An 18,409-nucleotide genomic window follows, 5' to 3' on the forward strand; every position below is an offset into this window, starting at 1 on the left:
ATGGCATGTTTGGCTTTAAAACGCAATTTACCGTTAGTGGCCAGAGCCAAGAAAACCGCATTCAACATAAACACACACAAGAAAGATGAACATCTTTTCAACAAGAGGCAAAGCATACAGGTGTTGTTGCCAAATTAATCAAAAGTTCTGTCTTCAGTCCAGTGAGTCATAGCCAGGTTTATTTTGTAAGCACAGATGCTACATGTTTGTGAGCTATATACATATGAATGTGGGGTTGTTTTAGAAGGAAACAGTGCATTGGCAATTCAAATACATTTGGGAAATCTATATTCAAAAAACAAGTAAAAGCATGAATCAATAGTTTATCAAATCTTGATAAAGAATTGATGAAATATGTTATAATAGAGTAAATTAAGATACATAAAAAAGTTTGTATTAAGGAATCCAGAGACTGGAAAAGACAGCTTTTTCACCGGATCTGAAAAACAAACAAAAAAACCACAAAGTTACTCCACGAGGATGAAAACATCATGTCCAAACTACATAATAAATCAAACAATTTGATTAACGTGAAATAACTTCAATGATTGCCCAATGTTACTTTTACATCCCACCCTTCAACCTCTTCTGGAAATAATCTGATCCAATCTGCTGTACAATACTAAATGATTGCAGGTCTTTCATTATCATTTAGCTATAGAAAACAGTCTATTTGCCATTGATGGTATGTCCTAGCGTGTACACACAAGAAAAAGTTGGCAGCTCCACCATGAGTGGCAATATGTCACACACACAGAGCTGTTTATCCAGTTTCCCCAAGGGAATCATTCAAGTTCACAGTTACAATACTTTTAGGATATATTTCTTTGGAGCATGAACACAGGTTATGATTGTAGATTTCTTTCAGTATAACACTTGTAAAAGCCACATGCTTTTTCTGAACTCCGTAAAAAATGTAGTGGAAAATATGTTCTCAGAGCTACAATCCAACACTACAAAGCTTTTGGAATCTTTCCAATATCACCCTTTAAACATTACAAGTCCAATTTATACCAAAAATCAGCCTGATATTATGTGTTAACATCCAACATCCAGGTTGTACGAACTATGTTGCTTCACTAGTGTTTTGGTTGGCTGAGTTTTTTTTAGTTTGATACTTATTTGAAAATTACAGGGTTGTTTCTCAGATGCATCAGCAGAGGTGGGCAAACTGGACAAAATCATTATTATGATTATCACAGCATTAAACAATATCAAAATGTTAAACAATGAGCACAACACCAGACCCATTTGAATAGCTGACAAAAATCAGAGATGTGAGCAACAATTTAAAGCTTGAGAACAGACTATAAATCCTCAGCTTCAACAGAAAACTGGGCCTACTTCCTGATACCATTGAAAGACACAAATGGTAAATTGCCTGCTGCAGCTTTAATCCTGCTAGACGGTGTAGTCCCTCATTTGTCCAGGAGTATTCCATCGTAGCAAAGGTTTCAGTCGTAGTCATCTGGACACTGTTTTCAGAATCAAGACATTTTGGCTCCCATCCGGAAGTCATTCTCAATTGTGAAAATGGTCTGAGAACTCAGAAATTGAAGCTACTCTGTGTTACAACTCTGTGTTGTATAGTCTTGGTTGGTCTGTGTTGTAACACAGAGTAGCTTCAATTTCTGAGTTCTCAGACCATTTTCACAATTGAGAATGACTTCTGGATGGGAGCCGAAACGTCTTGATTCTGAAAACAGTGTCCAGATGACTACGACTGAAACCTTTTCTATGATTTAATCCTGCTGTAATTTATTTTTCTGGTCACTTGGGGGCAGACAACAAGCTGTAAACACGACATCAACACATCCAGCAGACACAGAGCAACATTAGAATTAATTTGGAGTTGTTTTTCTGTCTAATGAATGTAAAGCCAATATTCACTCTACTTTTAGCTCTGTTTAGTTTTCCACCAACTCCTGAGGGAAATATGTGGCTCTTTAGATGCTAAATGCTCCACTATATTCACCAGCTAGTCGCTAACAGTGTCTGTCTGCTGTTTTGTGCTGATTATCAGAGCTTTTTGCTGAAAACAGCTGCCTGCTGCTGGAAACACAGTTGATGAGAGCTGTGAGAGTGAACTAAAACAGTAATGTTGTGGGCCGTAAAACCAAAATAATGAGCTGAAAGATCCTAAAACACTCCTAATTCTCTGTGGGAGTGACTCCTTTCACCAAGAGTTTGATCATTTGATCTATTGTTTCTATAAAAATATTGAATTATAGCTAGCTGCTTTAACAAATGTTACAACAGTATTTACAATAATATTTACTGTAGTGTTCAAAATCAAGTGCTAAACTGCTTTATTGTAACTTCAATATAAGTGAAATGTCAATGCTCTCACTTATTGCTGCCAAGATATACTATTTTATTACTGTTGTAATTATATTACATGGTGGGCTGAATGATTGGGACTGAGGCGAGATTTAGCAATTTTCAGTTCCTAAATGGTTTTTCTTGGCTTTTTATAGCTTTATTTTCTTCGTCAGAAACAATACAGAGTATAATTTGAAAAAATAATACACGTTCTAAAGCATTTCAAATCCCATGCTGTGATAAATTTAATTGACTAGAATTGTGTACCACCATGACTTGATAGGAGAGTATTTTGATACAGTATATGAGGAGAAGGTAGATAATAGTAAATTATTGCCCAGCCCCATGATAAATGACAACATGGCTGCTGTTTCTCCTCTCTGCCTCTCGGTCTGCTGCTCCAGCTGGACTTAACTGCTGTCTTGACAAACACTTAATCTGGTGTTGGGACCTCACCATGTGGGTGAACAAAGACTTTTAAAGAGCAGTTGCCTGTGATTATTTGTGCATGTGTGTTGTGATAAAAGCTGGTTGTGACGGTCAGTGCTTGGATTCAAAACTTCACTGTTCACCTTATAAATGTAAAATAGTTATTAAATATTGACATTTTTAAGTGAACATCACTTTTTGAGACTGCATCCACGGTTCGGTTTTTGGTCCCTGATTCCAAGGTGGTGCCCTGTTATTGTTAACACCTACTAATAATTTTATTGATATCAAACCAAACCTGCTCTTCCAGATCACAATACTGTGTAGCCTCAAGCTTTCAAAGCTTATCTGGCAGTTTCACCCCAACAAAGAAGCATGATGGTGAGGTTACACTGAGGTCAGGTTAAATTTCAGAAAACTGAACTGATGAAGCCGTTGGATGAGCAGCTACACACTACACATCAAGTCCAGTTGCCTTTGACTTGCTACTAAATGTGCACACAACATTGTCAATCTCTGAAAAACTTACTCAATTTACTATGGAAATCAATTTACTATAGCAAATACACGTCAGCGATTTTACGTGTTTAAAAGATCGGATTTAAGATTAGATGAAACTTGAATGATCCCTAAGGGGAAACTCAGTAATTTACTACTAAATGAAGCATGCTGAAATTTAGCAAAATGATTCCCACCGTATATTTGTCCCATTTCTTTTCAGGATCGTATGGCTCCCAGCGACTGGCAGGGAAGATGTGCTTGTTCTTCTCATACCAGCTCCTCAGCACCACTTTACCTGCATGAGACTTTAGGCAAAAGAGCACAACTGGGTTAATTCTGACATGGCTTTTAAATGCAGACACAGTCCAAGTCAGACTCATTGTTATGTAAACTATGTTTCGCTAAGTGCACACCTTTTCATTTGTCTAATCCAACAAGTTTTGAAATACTAACTGACCGCACAAATTGTGAGAGCACTCGCTTTTCAAGTTGAGATGTATGAAGAATTAATTGAGCATCAAGATAACCAAGAAAACATCTGTCATGTAGATAATCAACTTCAGGTTTAAAATAAAGGTGAAGGACATTTTTGCTCAGAGGAAGGCAAAAAAAAAAAAAAAAAAAAAAAAAAAAATCACCTAGTTTAAGGTGAAACAGCTCAGACTGACTGTTTGTTAATGTTAATGGCTGGGTTAGTTTGCCTATATGATCAATGATGATCAAATATTAGGTTATGTATAACGATTTTTAGTGAGGCACTTGGCAGCTGTCAGTTAATCATAATTAAGTTTGATATATGGTGCAACACAGTTATGACTTTGGACAGAAAATGCAATTTGTTATTCTCTTATAAGAAAGTCACCCGTGTGACGAGGGATAAATGGGCTAATTTTACTGTCAGTCCCTCACTGAGTGCCATAAAAAAAGAATAAATCTATAAAAGAATAAGAAAATAAATGTGAAAATATAAAGAGCAATAAATAAAAGAATAAATAAGAAAATAAAAATATAAAAGAATAAATATTATTTTTCACATTTATTTGTTCATTTATTTCTGTATATATTTATTTATATATATATATTTAAAAATATATTTATTGCATATAAATTACTCTTACACTTTATGTTAAGCGTTTACTGTATATTAATGTGTAATCGCTCACCTATTCCAACACTGTTGTTTAGAATAGCTTGATAGATACCGACTCTTAATCAAAGCTGAATGCTAAACCATTTTCATATTCTGATGTGATTCATCATTTTGCTCTTTCCTTTCTCCACTGTCCATCTCTCAACAGCAGCCCATCCAACCAAGCATAACACAGTCATCAAGAAGATGCTATTGCAGTATTCCTTGTTGATCTAACAAGCAAAAATGTCCCAAATTTGAGTTTCCACGATTTCCTGTGGACGCAGAAATACGTGCCCGTTGGGTGAGGGCAATCAAAATCCTTCGTGGGACCACCTACGTGTGTAGTCAACACTTTGTCCCAATAAATAAATTGGCCTGAAGCTTACTCTGTCTTACAGAAAAAATATGGCAGTGAATAACATTGTAACTATCTTGTAGTAGTAGTAGTTACTCTGAATACTACTACAAGATATTGACCTGATATTGACCTGATATATGACCTGAATGACTGAGAACCTCCACAGACATTACATTGTAAACTTAATTGTATTAGTTTCTTCACCTCATAAGAGTCAAGAATTACTGTCAAGCTTATCAACAAACAGCATCCAGTAATGGACTAAGTGAAAATGGATACATGGATGAGTGATACCTATCAAGGTGTATGCTTTTTCTTCTCCTTGAGGTAAACTGGATGGTGCCACTCATAGAATTCAAGAGTTGGAACAGCAGCCACTGATATTCAAGTTTTGTATCATAGATGAGGACTTTCGTTACTACACAAGATTCAGCTCAAAGGAGGTCTTCACTGTGTTTGGGAGTCAATTTACCCCTCTCTGCTTCAAGGCTTGTGTACTGGTCCAAGGCACAACAAACAGCACAAGAGACACCTCAACCTCAGCAAAAATGTCCACTCATTGATGAATTTTTCATGTTTCTCTGTCGCGTTGCAGCTGGGCTTCAGGAGAAAACCTTGTCATCTATCTTATGTAGAGGTAACATGGACTAGCTACAGTATCTTTACCAGGTTCTTGGCTCAATACCATTGTGAATGACAAAAGAGCAAGTGCAGGCCACAATGACTGACAAGTTCAAGCTCTACTGCCCTCAGGTGAGAGTGATAATAGACTGCAGAGATCTGCTGTGAAACAGCATCCTCCCTCTCGCTAGAGGTGGAAACTTTTTCCAACTATAAAAATCACACCACCTTGAAAAGATCTGACTGGCATCACTCCATATAGAGTTATCACATTTGTATCCAAACTGTACACGGGACCCATCTCAGATATAGAAATAACTCAGAAATCATAGATCTTATAGTTACTTCAGCCCAGAATCGGAGCCGACAAGGGTTTCCTGATCAAGAAGATGCTGTCAGAGGTGGGGGTAGCACTCATCCACTGAAGAAATCTACTGAGGTCAGTATGAGGACACCCAGAAGACCCAGGCTATTGCCTGTCTGAGGATTTTAGAAGAGAGGGCCAAACGCAGGGCAAAAACTCCTACTCTAGATGTCTATCTGATAGAGCAGTAGCTAAATTTAAAGGAAGCGATCCCATCTGCATTTAATTTGGTGCTCTGTCTCAATATAACAGAGGACTCCTATGCTAATTTTAGCCCCTCCCAAATTGTTCATCTTGTTGATAGTGCTGCAAGCTCACTGTGAACAACACTCGATTCTATCCTCTAAAAAAGAAGATAATAAAACAAAGAAGGTTAGCTCCACGGTATAACCCCCAAACCTGCAATTTAAAGCAAACATCAAGAAAACTCTCTCGAATCTCGTTTAGTCTGGCAAGATAATATTTAAAAAAAAAAAAAAAAACATATAGGAAAAGCCCTCCGTAATGCCAGAGCAGCCTACTACTCATCATTAAGAAAGGAAAATAAAAACAACCCCAGGTTTCTTTTCAGCACTGTAGCCAGGCTGACAGAGAATCACAGCTCTATTGAGCCATGTATTCCTATAGTCCTCAGTAGTAACGACTTCAATTCAATTCAATTTTTATAGCGCCAATTCACAACAAAAGTTATCTCATTGCGCTTTTCCTATAGAGCAGGTCTAGACCATATTCATTATAATATTAATTACAGAGACCCAACAAATCCCACCATGAGGAAGCATTTGGCGACAATGGCAAGAAAAAACTTCCTTTTAACAGGCAGAAACCTTGGACAGAACCAGACTCAATGGTGGGACGGGTTAGGGGAAAGGGGATAGGGTTAAGGAGGTACAATGCAAAGACCACGTAGAATTTTTTATATTTTTTTATATAATAGAATAGTAATGATAGCGTTAATATTAATAAATTAGTAATAATAGGAATGGCAGCTATAGGAAGAATAATGTCAGCATCAGTAACAGAGCCAATAACAACAACTGTAGTTGAGCAGGAACACGGGGGCAGCAGGCGGCCCACAACCACAGACCCAGACCCCGCAGCTCCGGAGGCAGAAATACCTGCTGAAAGCCACAGAAGGAGAGAGGAGAGAAACGAGAAAGCACAGAACTAGGGGAGAGAGAAGATGTTGAGTTAGATAAAAATGCATACAGATGGAGAGGGAGTGAAGGAGAGAGGAAAGAGGCGCATCATGTGAAGTCTCCCGGCAGTCTAGGCCTATAGCAGTATAACTAAGGGATGGTTCAGGACTCACCCAAGCCGGCCCTAATTATAAGCTTTATCAAAGAGGAAAGTCTTAAGCCTACTCTTAAATGTGGAGTCTGCCTTCCGAACCCAAAATGGGACCTGATTCCACAGAAGAGGAGCTTGATAACTGAAGGCTCTGGCTCCTATTCTACTTTTGGAGACTCTAGGAACCACAAGTAACCCTGCATCCTGGGAGCGCAGTGTTCTAGTCAGGTAATATGGTATTATGAGATCTTTAAGGTATGATGGTGCCAGACCATTAAGAGCTTTGTAGGTGAGGAGAAGGATTTTAAATTCTATTCTAAATTTTACAGAAAGCCAGTGCAGAGAAGCTAATATTGGAGAAATATGATCTCTTTTCCTAGTTTCTGTCAGTGCCGCAGTATTCTGGATCAACTGGAGAGTCTTAAGGGACTTATTCGGGCAGCCGGATAATAAGGAATTGCAGTAGTCCAGCGGTGTGGAACTCCGTGACTAACTTTGGCGTGCACGGAGGACTCACTGTTAACATGTACAAACTGATATCGGTCTGATAGGTATGATTTAAACCAGCTTAGTGGGGTTCTTTTTATGCCAATTACATCTTCCAGTCTCTGTAATAGGATGTGATGGTCAATGATGTCGAACGCAGCACTAAGATCTAACAAGACAAGTACATAGACAAGTCCATTGTCTGATGCAATTAAAAGGTAATTTGTAATTTTCAGTGCTGTCTCTGTGGTATGATGCACTCTAAGCCCTGACTGAAAATCCTCAAATAAACTATTGTTATTTAGAAAGTCACACAACTGATTGGCGACGGCTTTCTCAAGGATCTTAGAAAGAAAGGGAAGGTTAGATTTTGGTGGTGTGGAAAAGTGTTTGCCCCCTTCTTATTTTTTTTGTATGTTTGTCACACTTAAATGTTTCAGATCATCAAACAAATTTTTATATTAGTCAAAGATAACACAAGTAAACACAAAATGCAGTTTTTAAATGAAGGTTGTTATTATTAAGGGAAAACAAAATCCAAACCTACATGGCCCTGTGTGAAAAAGTGAACCTAATAACTGGTTGGGCCACCCTTATTAGCAACAACTGCAATCAAGTGTTTGCGATAACTTGCCATGAGTCCAGCACTGTGGAGGAATTTTGGCCCACTTATCTTTGCAGAATTGTTGTAATTCAGCCACATTGGAGGGTTTTCGAGCATGAACTGCCTTTTTAAGGTCAGCATCTCAGTAAGATTCAGGTCAGGACGTTGACTAGGCCACTCTAAGATAGTCCATTAGGCCATTATAGGCCACTAAAAGAAGCGGTTTAATTACAGCTACTTTAAAGGATTGTGGTACATAGCTTGTTAATAAAGACAGATTGATCATACCAAGTAAAGAAGTGCTAATTAAGGGTAAAACATCTTTAAGCAGCCTAGTTGGAATGCGGTCTAAGAGACAAGTTGATGGCTTAGATGAATTAATCGTCGCAGTCAGCTGAAGAAGGTTGACAGGAGCAAAGCAGCCAAAACACACATCAGGCTGTTTCCAAGGTTCCTGTGTTTGAAGACAAGTCGGCACCGGTTAAAGGCAGGACTTGATGAATTTTTTCTCTAATAGTTAAAATTTTAGCATTAAAGAAGCTCATGAAGTCGTTGCTACTGAGAGCTATAGGAATACATGGTTCAACAGAGCTGTGATTCTCTGTCAGCCTGGCTGCAGTGCTGAAAAGAAACTTGGGGTTGTTTTTATTTTCCTCTATTAATGATGAGTAGTAAGCTGCTCTGGCATTACGGGGGGCCTTTCTATATGTTTTAAGACTATCTTGCCACACTAAACGGGATTCTTCCAGGTTGTTGGAACGTCATTTCTTTTCAAGTTATCGTGATGTTCGCTTTAATTTGCGGGTTTGGGGGTTATACCACGGAGCTAACCTTCTTTGTTTTATAATCTTCTTTTTTAGAGGAGCGATAGAATCAAGTGTCGTTCACAGTGAGCCTGCAGTGCTATCAACTAGATGGTCAATTTGGGAGGGGCTGAAATTAATATAGGAGTCCTCTGTTATATTGAGACATAACATTGAATTAAATGCAGATGGGATCGCTTCCTTGAATCTAGCCACAGCAATATCAGATAGACATCTAGAGTAAGAATTTTTGCCTAATGGCGTGTAGTCCAGTAATAGCACTTCAAAAATTATTAAATAATGGTACGATAAAGAAGGATTCTGTGGAAAGACTATTAAATGTTCAATTTCAATGCCATATACCAGAACAAGGTCGAGGGTGTGGTTAAAACAGAGAGTGGCTTCATGTACACTCTGACAAAAGCCAATTGAATCTCATAATGAGATAAACGCAGTACTAAGGCTATCATTTTCAACATCCACATGAATATTGAAATCACCTACAATAACCACTATTTGTTTTAAGGACTAAACTTGATAAAAACTCAGAGAATTCAGATAAAAACTCAGAATAAGGACCAGGAGCGCGGTACACTATAACAAATAGAATTGGCTGTCGTGTTTTCCAGGTCAGGTGAGAAAGACTAAGAACAAGGCTTTCGAATGAGTTATAATTTAGTTTAGGTTTAGGGTTGTTTAATAGGCTTGAGTCGAAGATGGCTGCAACTCTACCTCCTCGGCCGGTGCATCGAGGAATATGAGTATTAATATAACTGGGCGGAGTGGATTAATTTGGGCTAACATATTCTTCATGACCCAGCCAAGTTTCAGTAAGACAAGATAAGTCAATATGATACTCTGATATTAAATCGTTCACTAGTACAGCTTTAGATGACAGAGATCTGATGTTTAAGAGTCCACATTTAATTTGCCTATTTTGTTGTGCTATTTCAGCGTTTTTGTTTAGGTTTTTATTTATAACTCCTCTTCTGTTAACTTTAGATTTTATTAATTTAAGTGGTCGGGGGGCAGACACCGTCACTAAGGAGTTTTGGGTGAATAACTGCTCTGGAAGAGCAGAGAAGCGTGTAGGACTGCAACTCTGACTCCTGGTCTGAACTGTGAGTTGTCATGGTTTTGGTCCACTAATAAACTTGACCAGATTTCTGGACATGAGAGCTGCTCCATCCAAAGTGGGATGAATGCTGTCTCTCCTAATCAGACCAGGTCGTCCCCAAAAAGTCTGCCAATTATCTCCAAAGCCCATGAGCTTCTTTAATGATGAAATTTTAACTATTAGAGAAAAAATTCATCATGTCTTGCCCTCAACCGGTACCGATTTATCTTCAAACACAGGAACCTTAGAAACAACTGTAAAACCTGATATATATTTTAACGGCTTTGCTCCTATTGACCTTCTTCAACTATCTTCGACGATTAATTCATCTAAGCCATCAACTTGTCTCTTAGAGTCCATTCCAACTAGGCTGCTTAACCCTTAGTTAGCACTTATTTACTGGATATGATCAAACAGTCTTTATTAACAGGCTATGTACCACAGTCATTTAAAGTAGCTGTAATTAAAACTTCTTAGAATGCCCACTCTTAATCCTGGAGTTTCAGCCAACTATAGACCTATATCTAACCTTCCCTTTCTTTCTAAGATCCTTGAGAAAGCAGTCAGTAATCACTTGTGTGACTTTCTAAATAACAATAGTTTATTTGAGGATTTTCTGTCAGGATTTAGAGTGCATCATAGCACAGAGACAGCATTAGTGAAAATTACAAATGACCTTTTAATTGCATCAGACAATGGATTTGTCTCTATACTTGTCTTTTTAGATCTTAGTGCTGCATTCGACAGCACTAAGACTGGAAGATTCAGTTGGCATTAAAGGAACCTCACTAAGCTGGTTTAAATCCTATCAGATTGATCTCAGTTTGTAGATGTTAACGGTGAGTTAGCCACAGAGTTCCACAAGGTTCTGTGCTTGGACTGATTCTATTCACCTTATATATGCTTCCTCTAGGCAATATTATTAGGAAATACGCCATAAACTTTCATTGTTATGCAGATGATACACAATTATATCTATCGATCAAGCCAGATGAAACTAATCAGTTAGCTAAACTTCAGGCATGCCTTAAGGACATAAAGACCTGGATGACCTGCAATTTTCTGATGTTAAACTCAGACAAAACTGAAGATATTGTACTTGTTCCCAAACACCTCCGAGACACGTTATCTAAAGATATAGTTAATCTAGATGGCATTGCCGTGGCCTCCAGCATCACTGTAAGGAACCTCAGAGTTATCTTTGATCAGGATTTGTCCTTTAACTCCCACATGAAACAAACTTCAAGGACTGCCTTCTTTCACCTATGCAACATTGCCAAAATCAGGCACATCCTGTCTCAAAATTATGCTGAAAAACTAGTCCATGTATTTGTTACTTCTAGGCTGGATTATTGCAATTCCTTATTATCAGGCTGCCCAAATAAGTCCCTTAAAACTCTCCAGTTGATCCAGAATGCTGCAGCACATGTACTGAAAAGAACTAGGAAAAGAGATCATATTTCTACAATATTATCTTCTCTGCGCTGGCTCCCTGTAAAATCCAGAAAATAATTTAAAATCCTTCTCCTCACCTTCAAAGCTCTTAATGGTCTGGCACCATCGTATCTTAAAGAGCTCATAATTCCATATTACCCCACTAGAACACTCCTAGAGTCTCCAAAAGTAGAATGGGAGCCAAAGCCTTCAGTTATCAAGCTCCTCTCCTGTGAAATCAGATCCCAGTTTGGGTTCAGGAGGCAAACACCATCTCCACATTTAAGAGTAGGCTAAAGACTGTAATGGCAAGAACAAACGGATTCTCTGATATAATAACATACAGATGTTATTATAATTATTTGGCGTCAATACTTCATTTGTGTATGATTGTTTGGTGTGTGAGATGAGAACAGTACACTGATAATGATGACATGGAACTACAAAACATCCTAGCGACTGTTATGTCCAGACTTCAGGGACACTCTTCTCCCTGGGATGAGGAACCTGACCCTGAAGACTGGATAAATAACTGATGCTCTTTTTCCTCTGTATTCATTCAGAGCAGATTATACTGATGTATGTTTTTGCTGCTGTGAGTCCGTCTGCAGACACTTGAAGTAAACCTACAGAAAGACAAGTGATTACCTTGAGTGTTTCTTTATTCCGAAGGAATTGCCACTACAATTTGGCGTTGTCGGCATTTTCACTCGTGTGAGAGGACTTGGGCAGTCGGAGCGGCAGGTTAAGACCGCGCATGGCTAGAGTCTGGGACTCTGTACCTCAACCTCCCCGGCAAGGAAGGGTGGAGATGTGGGGGCCTGCTGCCCTGAGTGTCCGAGGTTCGCTCACCTCTGTGATCCAGTGAACCTAGTGGCTGTGGCAGCACTCTCTTTCTGGTGAGTTTATTCAAGGGGGCCCGGGGTATACCGATTCTCGCTACCGTGAGGGGTGTGCGTGACAGACGTGTCAGCAGGGCAGGTCTGGGAACGCTGTGTGAATCATTGCAGTATTTGGCCAAACTTTTCACTGTCAGACAGGGTATTTCTTACAGACCGGTTCTTTTCTGCAATTCTTTTCTGCAATTCTTTTCTACACACTCATTTGGTTCCCTCTTGGGTTATTTAAAGATTCGTAGTTTGGAACTCATCTTTAAAAAAGAGGAGGAGTGAATGTGTGAAAGGGAAAATAAAAAGACAAAAAAATAACTAAAAAACTGAGAAGTAAAAGGTGTGAATGCCAAACAAATGATCTGGGAAGGCAATAAAAACAGGCCGCTCTTAGAGACATTGAAGGGTTAATATTATTATTATTATTAGTTTTTTTTTGGTTGTTTCTTAAGTAAATCTGTAAAGTATCTAACTGTCTTCCCCCTAGCAGCCAGCTTCAAGGTCCTTTTTTTTGCTTTCCTCTTAATTGTGGCAGAAGCGCTCCTAAGAATCAAGCCAAAATATTAAGAAGCACAGAGAGGCCATTTAAAACATCAAACGAAGTTATTATAGTTGGGGAATCTGGGTTAAAGAATAAATATGGGTTCTAACAATAGCAAAACTTCTGAGAATGAAAGATCAAAACTGCTATCACCTATGTTGAAATCCCTTAATATAAACTACATGATTACCAATTATGGTAAGCACAGCATTGACCAGCTGGACATCTGGGTAAAAGAATTTGGTTTTCCATCAACCGGCAGCTTCTCTCTCAGACAGACAGAGATATTAAAAGGCAAATTAGAAGAGAAAGAACAAGTCACTCAAAAGAAAAAAAAAAGCAATTTAAAGCAGACTGGAAGGCTTATGCTTGTTGGCAGCATGAAGCCCATATCAGGGATAAAAAAATAAATAAGGCAGGGACAGATCAGATAAACACCTCTGTGTCTTAGTATGTCCCACAGTGTGCCAAGCTGGATCTGGACCTGGACTCGGCCCCCATCAAGGAAGTCAGCCTCAACCATCAACTGCGGCCTCGATACACCTGGATGAGGCAACAGGAGGACAAGGATCATTCATTCCCGCACCTCCAACACCCAAAGAGGCCTACAAATCACATTGGGGTGGCCCAAACACCCCCAATCGCCCTTCCAGCCCTCATCACACTCGAAGCAACAAAGAATTCCGGCCCAGATCAAACTCCGGCACCTCCTTAAAAGTGATTGCACCGATGATGGAGGTGGCAGCAGGAGATGGGACCTCACAACTGATTTTCAGACCATGGACATATGCTGACCTGAAAGAAGCCGCACAATTTCTCCCCTCTGTTTTTGATGGGGGGGGGCATCCACCCTGAGATTGCGTACATGGTGAAACGCGACTGCATGACCTGGGAGTATGGTAACCTGGAGACCATAGAGAGACACGCTATCCATGCAGAAAAATTCCTCAAAGATGAGCAAAGGAAGAAAAGTACGCAGGTGACGGACAGATTACAGATGGCGCAGCTGAGGGCGTATGAGAATCAGAACAGAGGCCGAGACCAAGGCCGACGGGGACGTGGAGGAAGAGGAAGAGGACGAGGAAGGAGCGATGCTTGTTTCAAATGTGGCAAAATGGGACATTGGGCAAAAGATTGCCCCGAGAATCACAAGCATGCTGACTGACTAGATGGGGTGTCGACGCCAGGTCAGGAAGGAGCTGGCTTGAACACTGAACTGGAGACGACAGAGCATTCTTCACATCAGTTACGTAAGAGCACCCACACTGACACAAAAGAGCATGTGAACACACAAGACACAGACAACTGCCTGCATGAGACACCGACACACACACAGACATTGATAAGTGAGGCTATCTCTTACTTTGAGCACACACAAGCCACTGATGACAAAGCTCCAGCAGAGATATACACTGAATATACACATGATGCATACAAACGCATGCCTGAACACACAATCAATGTTGCTGGAAAATATATTGTTTTTCTTGTGGATTCTGGTGCGACTGATTCTGTCATCAGAGAGTCAGAATTTGCAGTCCTTCCAAAGTGAGTGGCAGATTTGTGAGGACAGTAGGAGTTTCAGGAACACCCCTGGTGGAAAGGTATACCACACCATTGCCATGCAGTGAAGAAATTGAGAAACACTTTAAACATTCATTCTTGTTATCTAAACGATGCCCGATCAACATTATCGGAAGAGATATGATGATAAGATTAGGAATTATTCCACTCTCAAAGGCATCATTGTAGCCAGAATTTCTGACACTGCATCACAATATGTGAAACACAGTAGCAGGGAGCTGATGTACTCTTATCAATGGAAACTGCCTCACACAGCTGCTGGCTCTGTAAATAACACTCTGATCACTGAGGTCAGAACTCTCTTTCCAGACAACTATACACGAATAGACATCAAGTCGCCAAAAGAGTTACACTGCACATCACATGTACATCTTGGGGTTGATAAACATTTTAAGGACACATGGTTCAGGCAAGACAAAGAGAGAAACACACTAAAGCTGACCTGGTTGTACTGGAATGATAAAAGATGCATGGTCTCAGTAGCTTTCAATTATCCACTGTGTAAAGCTTTGTTTCAGGTCCCTAACACATATCCTCATGTCCCCCTGGTCAAAGCAAAGCAGGATACATGGGAATGCTTGGGCCCTTGGACCAGACATTGTGAGGAAGCTGCTGGCTGGGTGAAGACATCAGACGCAGGGGGTGGATTTTCACAACCAACTTCAGGTATTCTGAAAAAAATTTTCAGCTATAGCAACAGGGGTAAGAAGCATTGAGCTCATTCCAGATTCAGAGTTTTTAATGGCCAGTTTGGTAACATCAGATGATGAAATAAGTCATGACAAAAACATTTTTGAGAAAGATGTCTCAGAAATTCCTGAGTTAAATCAGGTACCATCCTGCTTGTGGGCACAACACAAGTATGATGTAGGATTAATCAAAGATGCTGAGCCTGTAGTAATCACACCAAAATCTTCACACAGGCCGTGTCAGAACCAATATCCTTTGAAGAAGGAAGCTGTTGACGGTATTAAACCGGTGTTTGATTCTCTTTTAAAAGCAGGAGTGATTATTCCATGCGCCAATTCTCCAGTCCAAACACCTATTTTCCCCGTACGAAAACTCCGGGACACCGGAGAGCCACAACATTGGAGATTCGTGCAGGACTTGCAGGCAGTAAATGCAGCAGTACATGCAAGAGCACCCAATGTTCCCAACCCACACACAATACTCTCACAGGTGCCACCTAGGAGTAAGTGGTTTTCAGTTGTTGACCTGGCTAATGCTTTTTTCAGCATCCCAGTGGATCCTGACAGCCAGTATTGGTTTGCGTTCTCTTTTGAAGGTAAGAGTTTTACATTCACCAGACTCGTCCAAGGGTATTTGGAGAGTCCTGGAATCTTTAACGATGCGTTAAAAACAATTTGGAAATGTTGAAATTGACAGAAGGAAGTGCGCTGCTACAATATGTAGATGACCTTATGATCTGCTCAAAAACAAGAGAAGCTTGTGTAAAAGACACACTAGCTCTGCTCAATCACCTTGCAGATATTGTACATGGGAAAGGTCTTGCAGCAAAAGACAAAGTCCACTGGACACCAGAAGCGGAGAAGGCTGTTGTGGATTTAAAAGTGGCCCTCCAGACACCCCCAACTCTTGATCTCCCTGACAGTAACAGACCTTTCACGCAGACTGTTGACGAGAGGGGTGGGTTCATGATTTCTGCATCCATGTATCCATCAGTGTAAATCATGTAAATGTGCTAATGACCAAACTGTGAATATTTTCACAGATGGCAGATATGCATGGGGAGTGGCGCATGATTTTGGAAAACATTTTTGGGCAAACAGAAACTTCCTTACATACAGGCAAACCCATTGCACATCACACACTGGTTGCTGAACTCTTGGATGCTGTGCTGTTGCCTAAGCAGATTGGCATTTGTAAATGTGAAGCACACACTAACAACCTTGATCCTATCTCACAGGGGAATGCCAGAGCGGATAAGGCAGCAAAAGCTGCTGCCAAACACCGACCACTCGATGTGTTGCATTAACTAATGAACCTCTGACACCTACAGCTGATCTGCAGGGACTGCAGACAAGAGCAACGGCAGAGGAAAAAGCAGTGTGGCAAAAGGCAGGCTGCACTGTCACAGACAAAGTGTGGTATGGACCAAGTGACAGACCATGCTTACCGAAGTATCTGTTCCATTATTATGTTGTGGAGCATGGTGCTGGAGCGGAACAGATGCTGGTTCACAAAGGGATTTAATAACTTCTCTCAAAAATTTTATTTTGCCAAAAATGCAGATGGATTTTATTGAGCTGACACCCAGTGAGGGAAAGAAATATCGTTTGGTCATTGTTGACATGTTCTCTAAATGGGTAGAGGCCAAACAGGATTCAGCAGCAGTAGCAATGAGTCTTATGCGAGATATCGTCCCATGCTGGGATATTCCAGATAAGATAACGGTACACCTTTCATGAGCGCAGCATTGAAGAGTGTAGGAGAGTATCTTGGTATTGATTTAAAACATCATTGTGCATTAGCATTAGCACATTTACATCCATCTTCCCCAACATCCCAGCTCAGCTGGAAGACAACGCATGGTATGCAACTATACTGACTATTGCCAGAAAAGTGACTAACCAGAGCTGCTACGCCTGTGTGCAGCTCCCCCATGGGGTGGGGTATTCCATCCCAGTGAAACCCACGCCATTAAATGTCTCTGAGACCCTAGGAGTCATGGTGGCATTCAGCCGGGGGGTTACTCTGCAGAACAGAACAGTGAGAGACATGGAAGCTGCACTCAAGCTATGTAACATCAGCATCACCAACTATGACGGCTCCACAGCCAGGTTTTGGAACATGAGCCAAATAATCCAGCAAGGAATTCATCGGCCCATCATGACTACCAATCCAACATCCCAGACCGGTACGGTTGGATTCACCAGACAGTGCTACACATCTAGAGATCACTTCCTGGGGCATGCAAACAGATTGTCACTACAACATGCGGCACCAGGTGGAACAAGGGAGGCCGAAGCGAATGCAGGGCACCTCAGCCATACATCGCTCAGCTGAATCTGACAGACACCACCAGCTTACACTGCCCAGGAAGCGACAATCCCATCGTCCTGATGCCTACGGAGGATGGATTTGGATCCCTAAGAGAGCACGTATGTGGACAACATGTTTATCAATCCCTCAGACAGGGGTGGTGTGGCACCTGCTGCCTTGCTAAGTTGATAACATCTGTGAACCTTCTACCCACCATCACTCATTTTCACACCCACTATGCTCACTATTACTTACCACACAGAGCACGGCGATCCACTACGAGAGTGTCACCAGGGGAGAAAGGAATCAGTGGCATCCTCCCCTGGTGGGGGACTGTGAATAATGCACACAAGATAGACCACCTGGCCACAGATCTTGAGAACTTGACGGCACTGGTAGAAGTAGGGTTTTCCACTCTCACTCCTACCATGCAGGGGATCAAAAACATGGCCCTGCAGAAGAGAATGGCTTTGGACTTGATGCTGGCTAGTCAAGGAGGAGTTTGTCATATTATTGGGACTGATTGCTGCACCTATGTTCCAGACATCACAGACAATATGACTCATGTTGTTTCCCATCTGAACGACCTACTGCATGAGGAGAAAAGCCTAGACTCCCAGAGTGTGGGAGGATGGGATATGTGGTCATGGCTGACTATGGGAGGATGGAAGAATGTGTTGATGAAAATGTTGGCACCGATGCTCCTAGTTATTGTGCTCTTCCTCCTTTTGACCTGCTGTGTCATTCCCTGCTTCAGATCAATGATTGCTACAGCAATTAAATCATCTATGGGTCAGTATATGAATATGCCAATAGAAACATCCAGCTCTGTTGAATGGATTCCACTGTTTGACAATGAGATGATTTGAGGAGAATAAAATTGTATGTAACCACACTGGGTTTTGAAGTATGATGCGAATTTAGAATAAA

The 18,409-nt window shown here is 40.7% G+C and overlaps 1 protein-coding gene across 2 annotated transcripts in view; it reads right to left on the minus strand.

The window, feature by feature from the left end:
• Positions 1 to 157: 157 nt before the first annotated feature.
• fam50a (family with sequence similarity 50 member A) overlaps positions 158 to 18,409 on the minus strand; it is a 39,158-nt gene continuing 20,906 nt past the window's right edge. Inside the window, exons 12-14 of one of the 2 annotated variants that reach the window (XR_006379435.1) lie at positions 17,735 to 17,931; positions 3,447 to 3,557; positions 158 to 439 (exon numbers count right to left, since the gene is read on the minus strand). Coding sequence is in view for 1 of the 2 variants with exons in the window: in XM_044210347.1 (XP_044066282.1) it covers positions 431 to 439; positions 3,447 to 3,557 (120 nt within the window). In the remaining variant the exon portion in view is untranslated. The remainder of the gene's footprint in view (positions 440 to 3,446; positions 3,558 to 17,734; positions 17,932 to 18,409) is intronic. The other variant, XM_044210347.1, reaches the window with a different exon arrangement.

The sequence above is a fragment of the Siniperca chuatsi genome, linkage group LG10, assembly GCF_020085105.1.
Source record: "Siniperca chuatsi isolate FFG_IHB_CAS linkage group LG10, ASM2008510v1, whole genome shotgun sequence".
NCBI classification, from domain to species: domain Eukaryota; kingdom Metazoa; phylum Chordata; class Actinopteri; order Centrarchiformes; family Sinipercidae; genus Siniperca; species Siniperca chuatsi.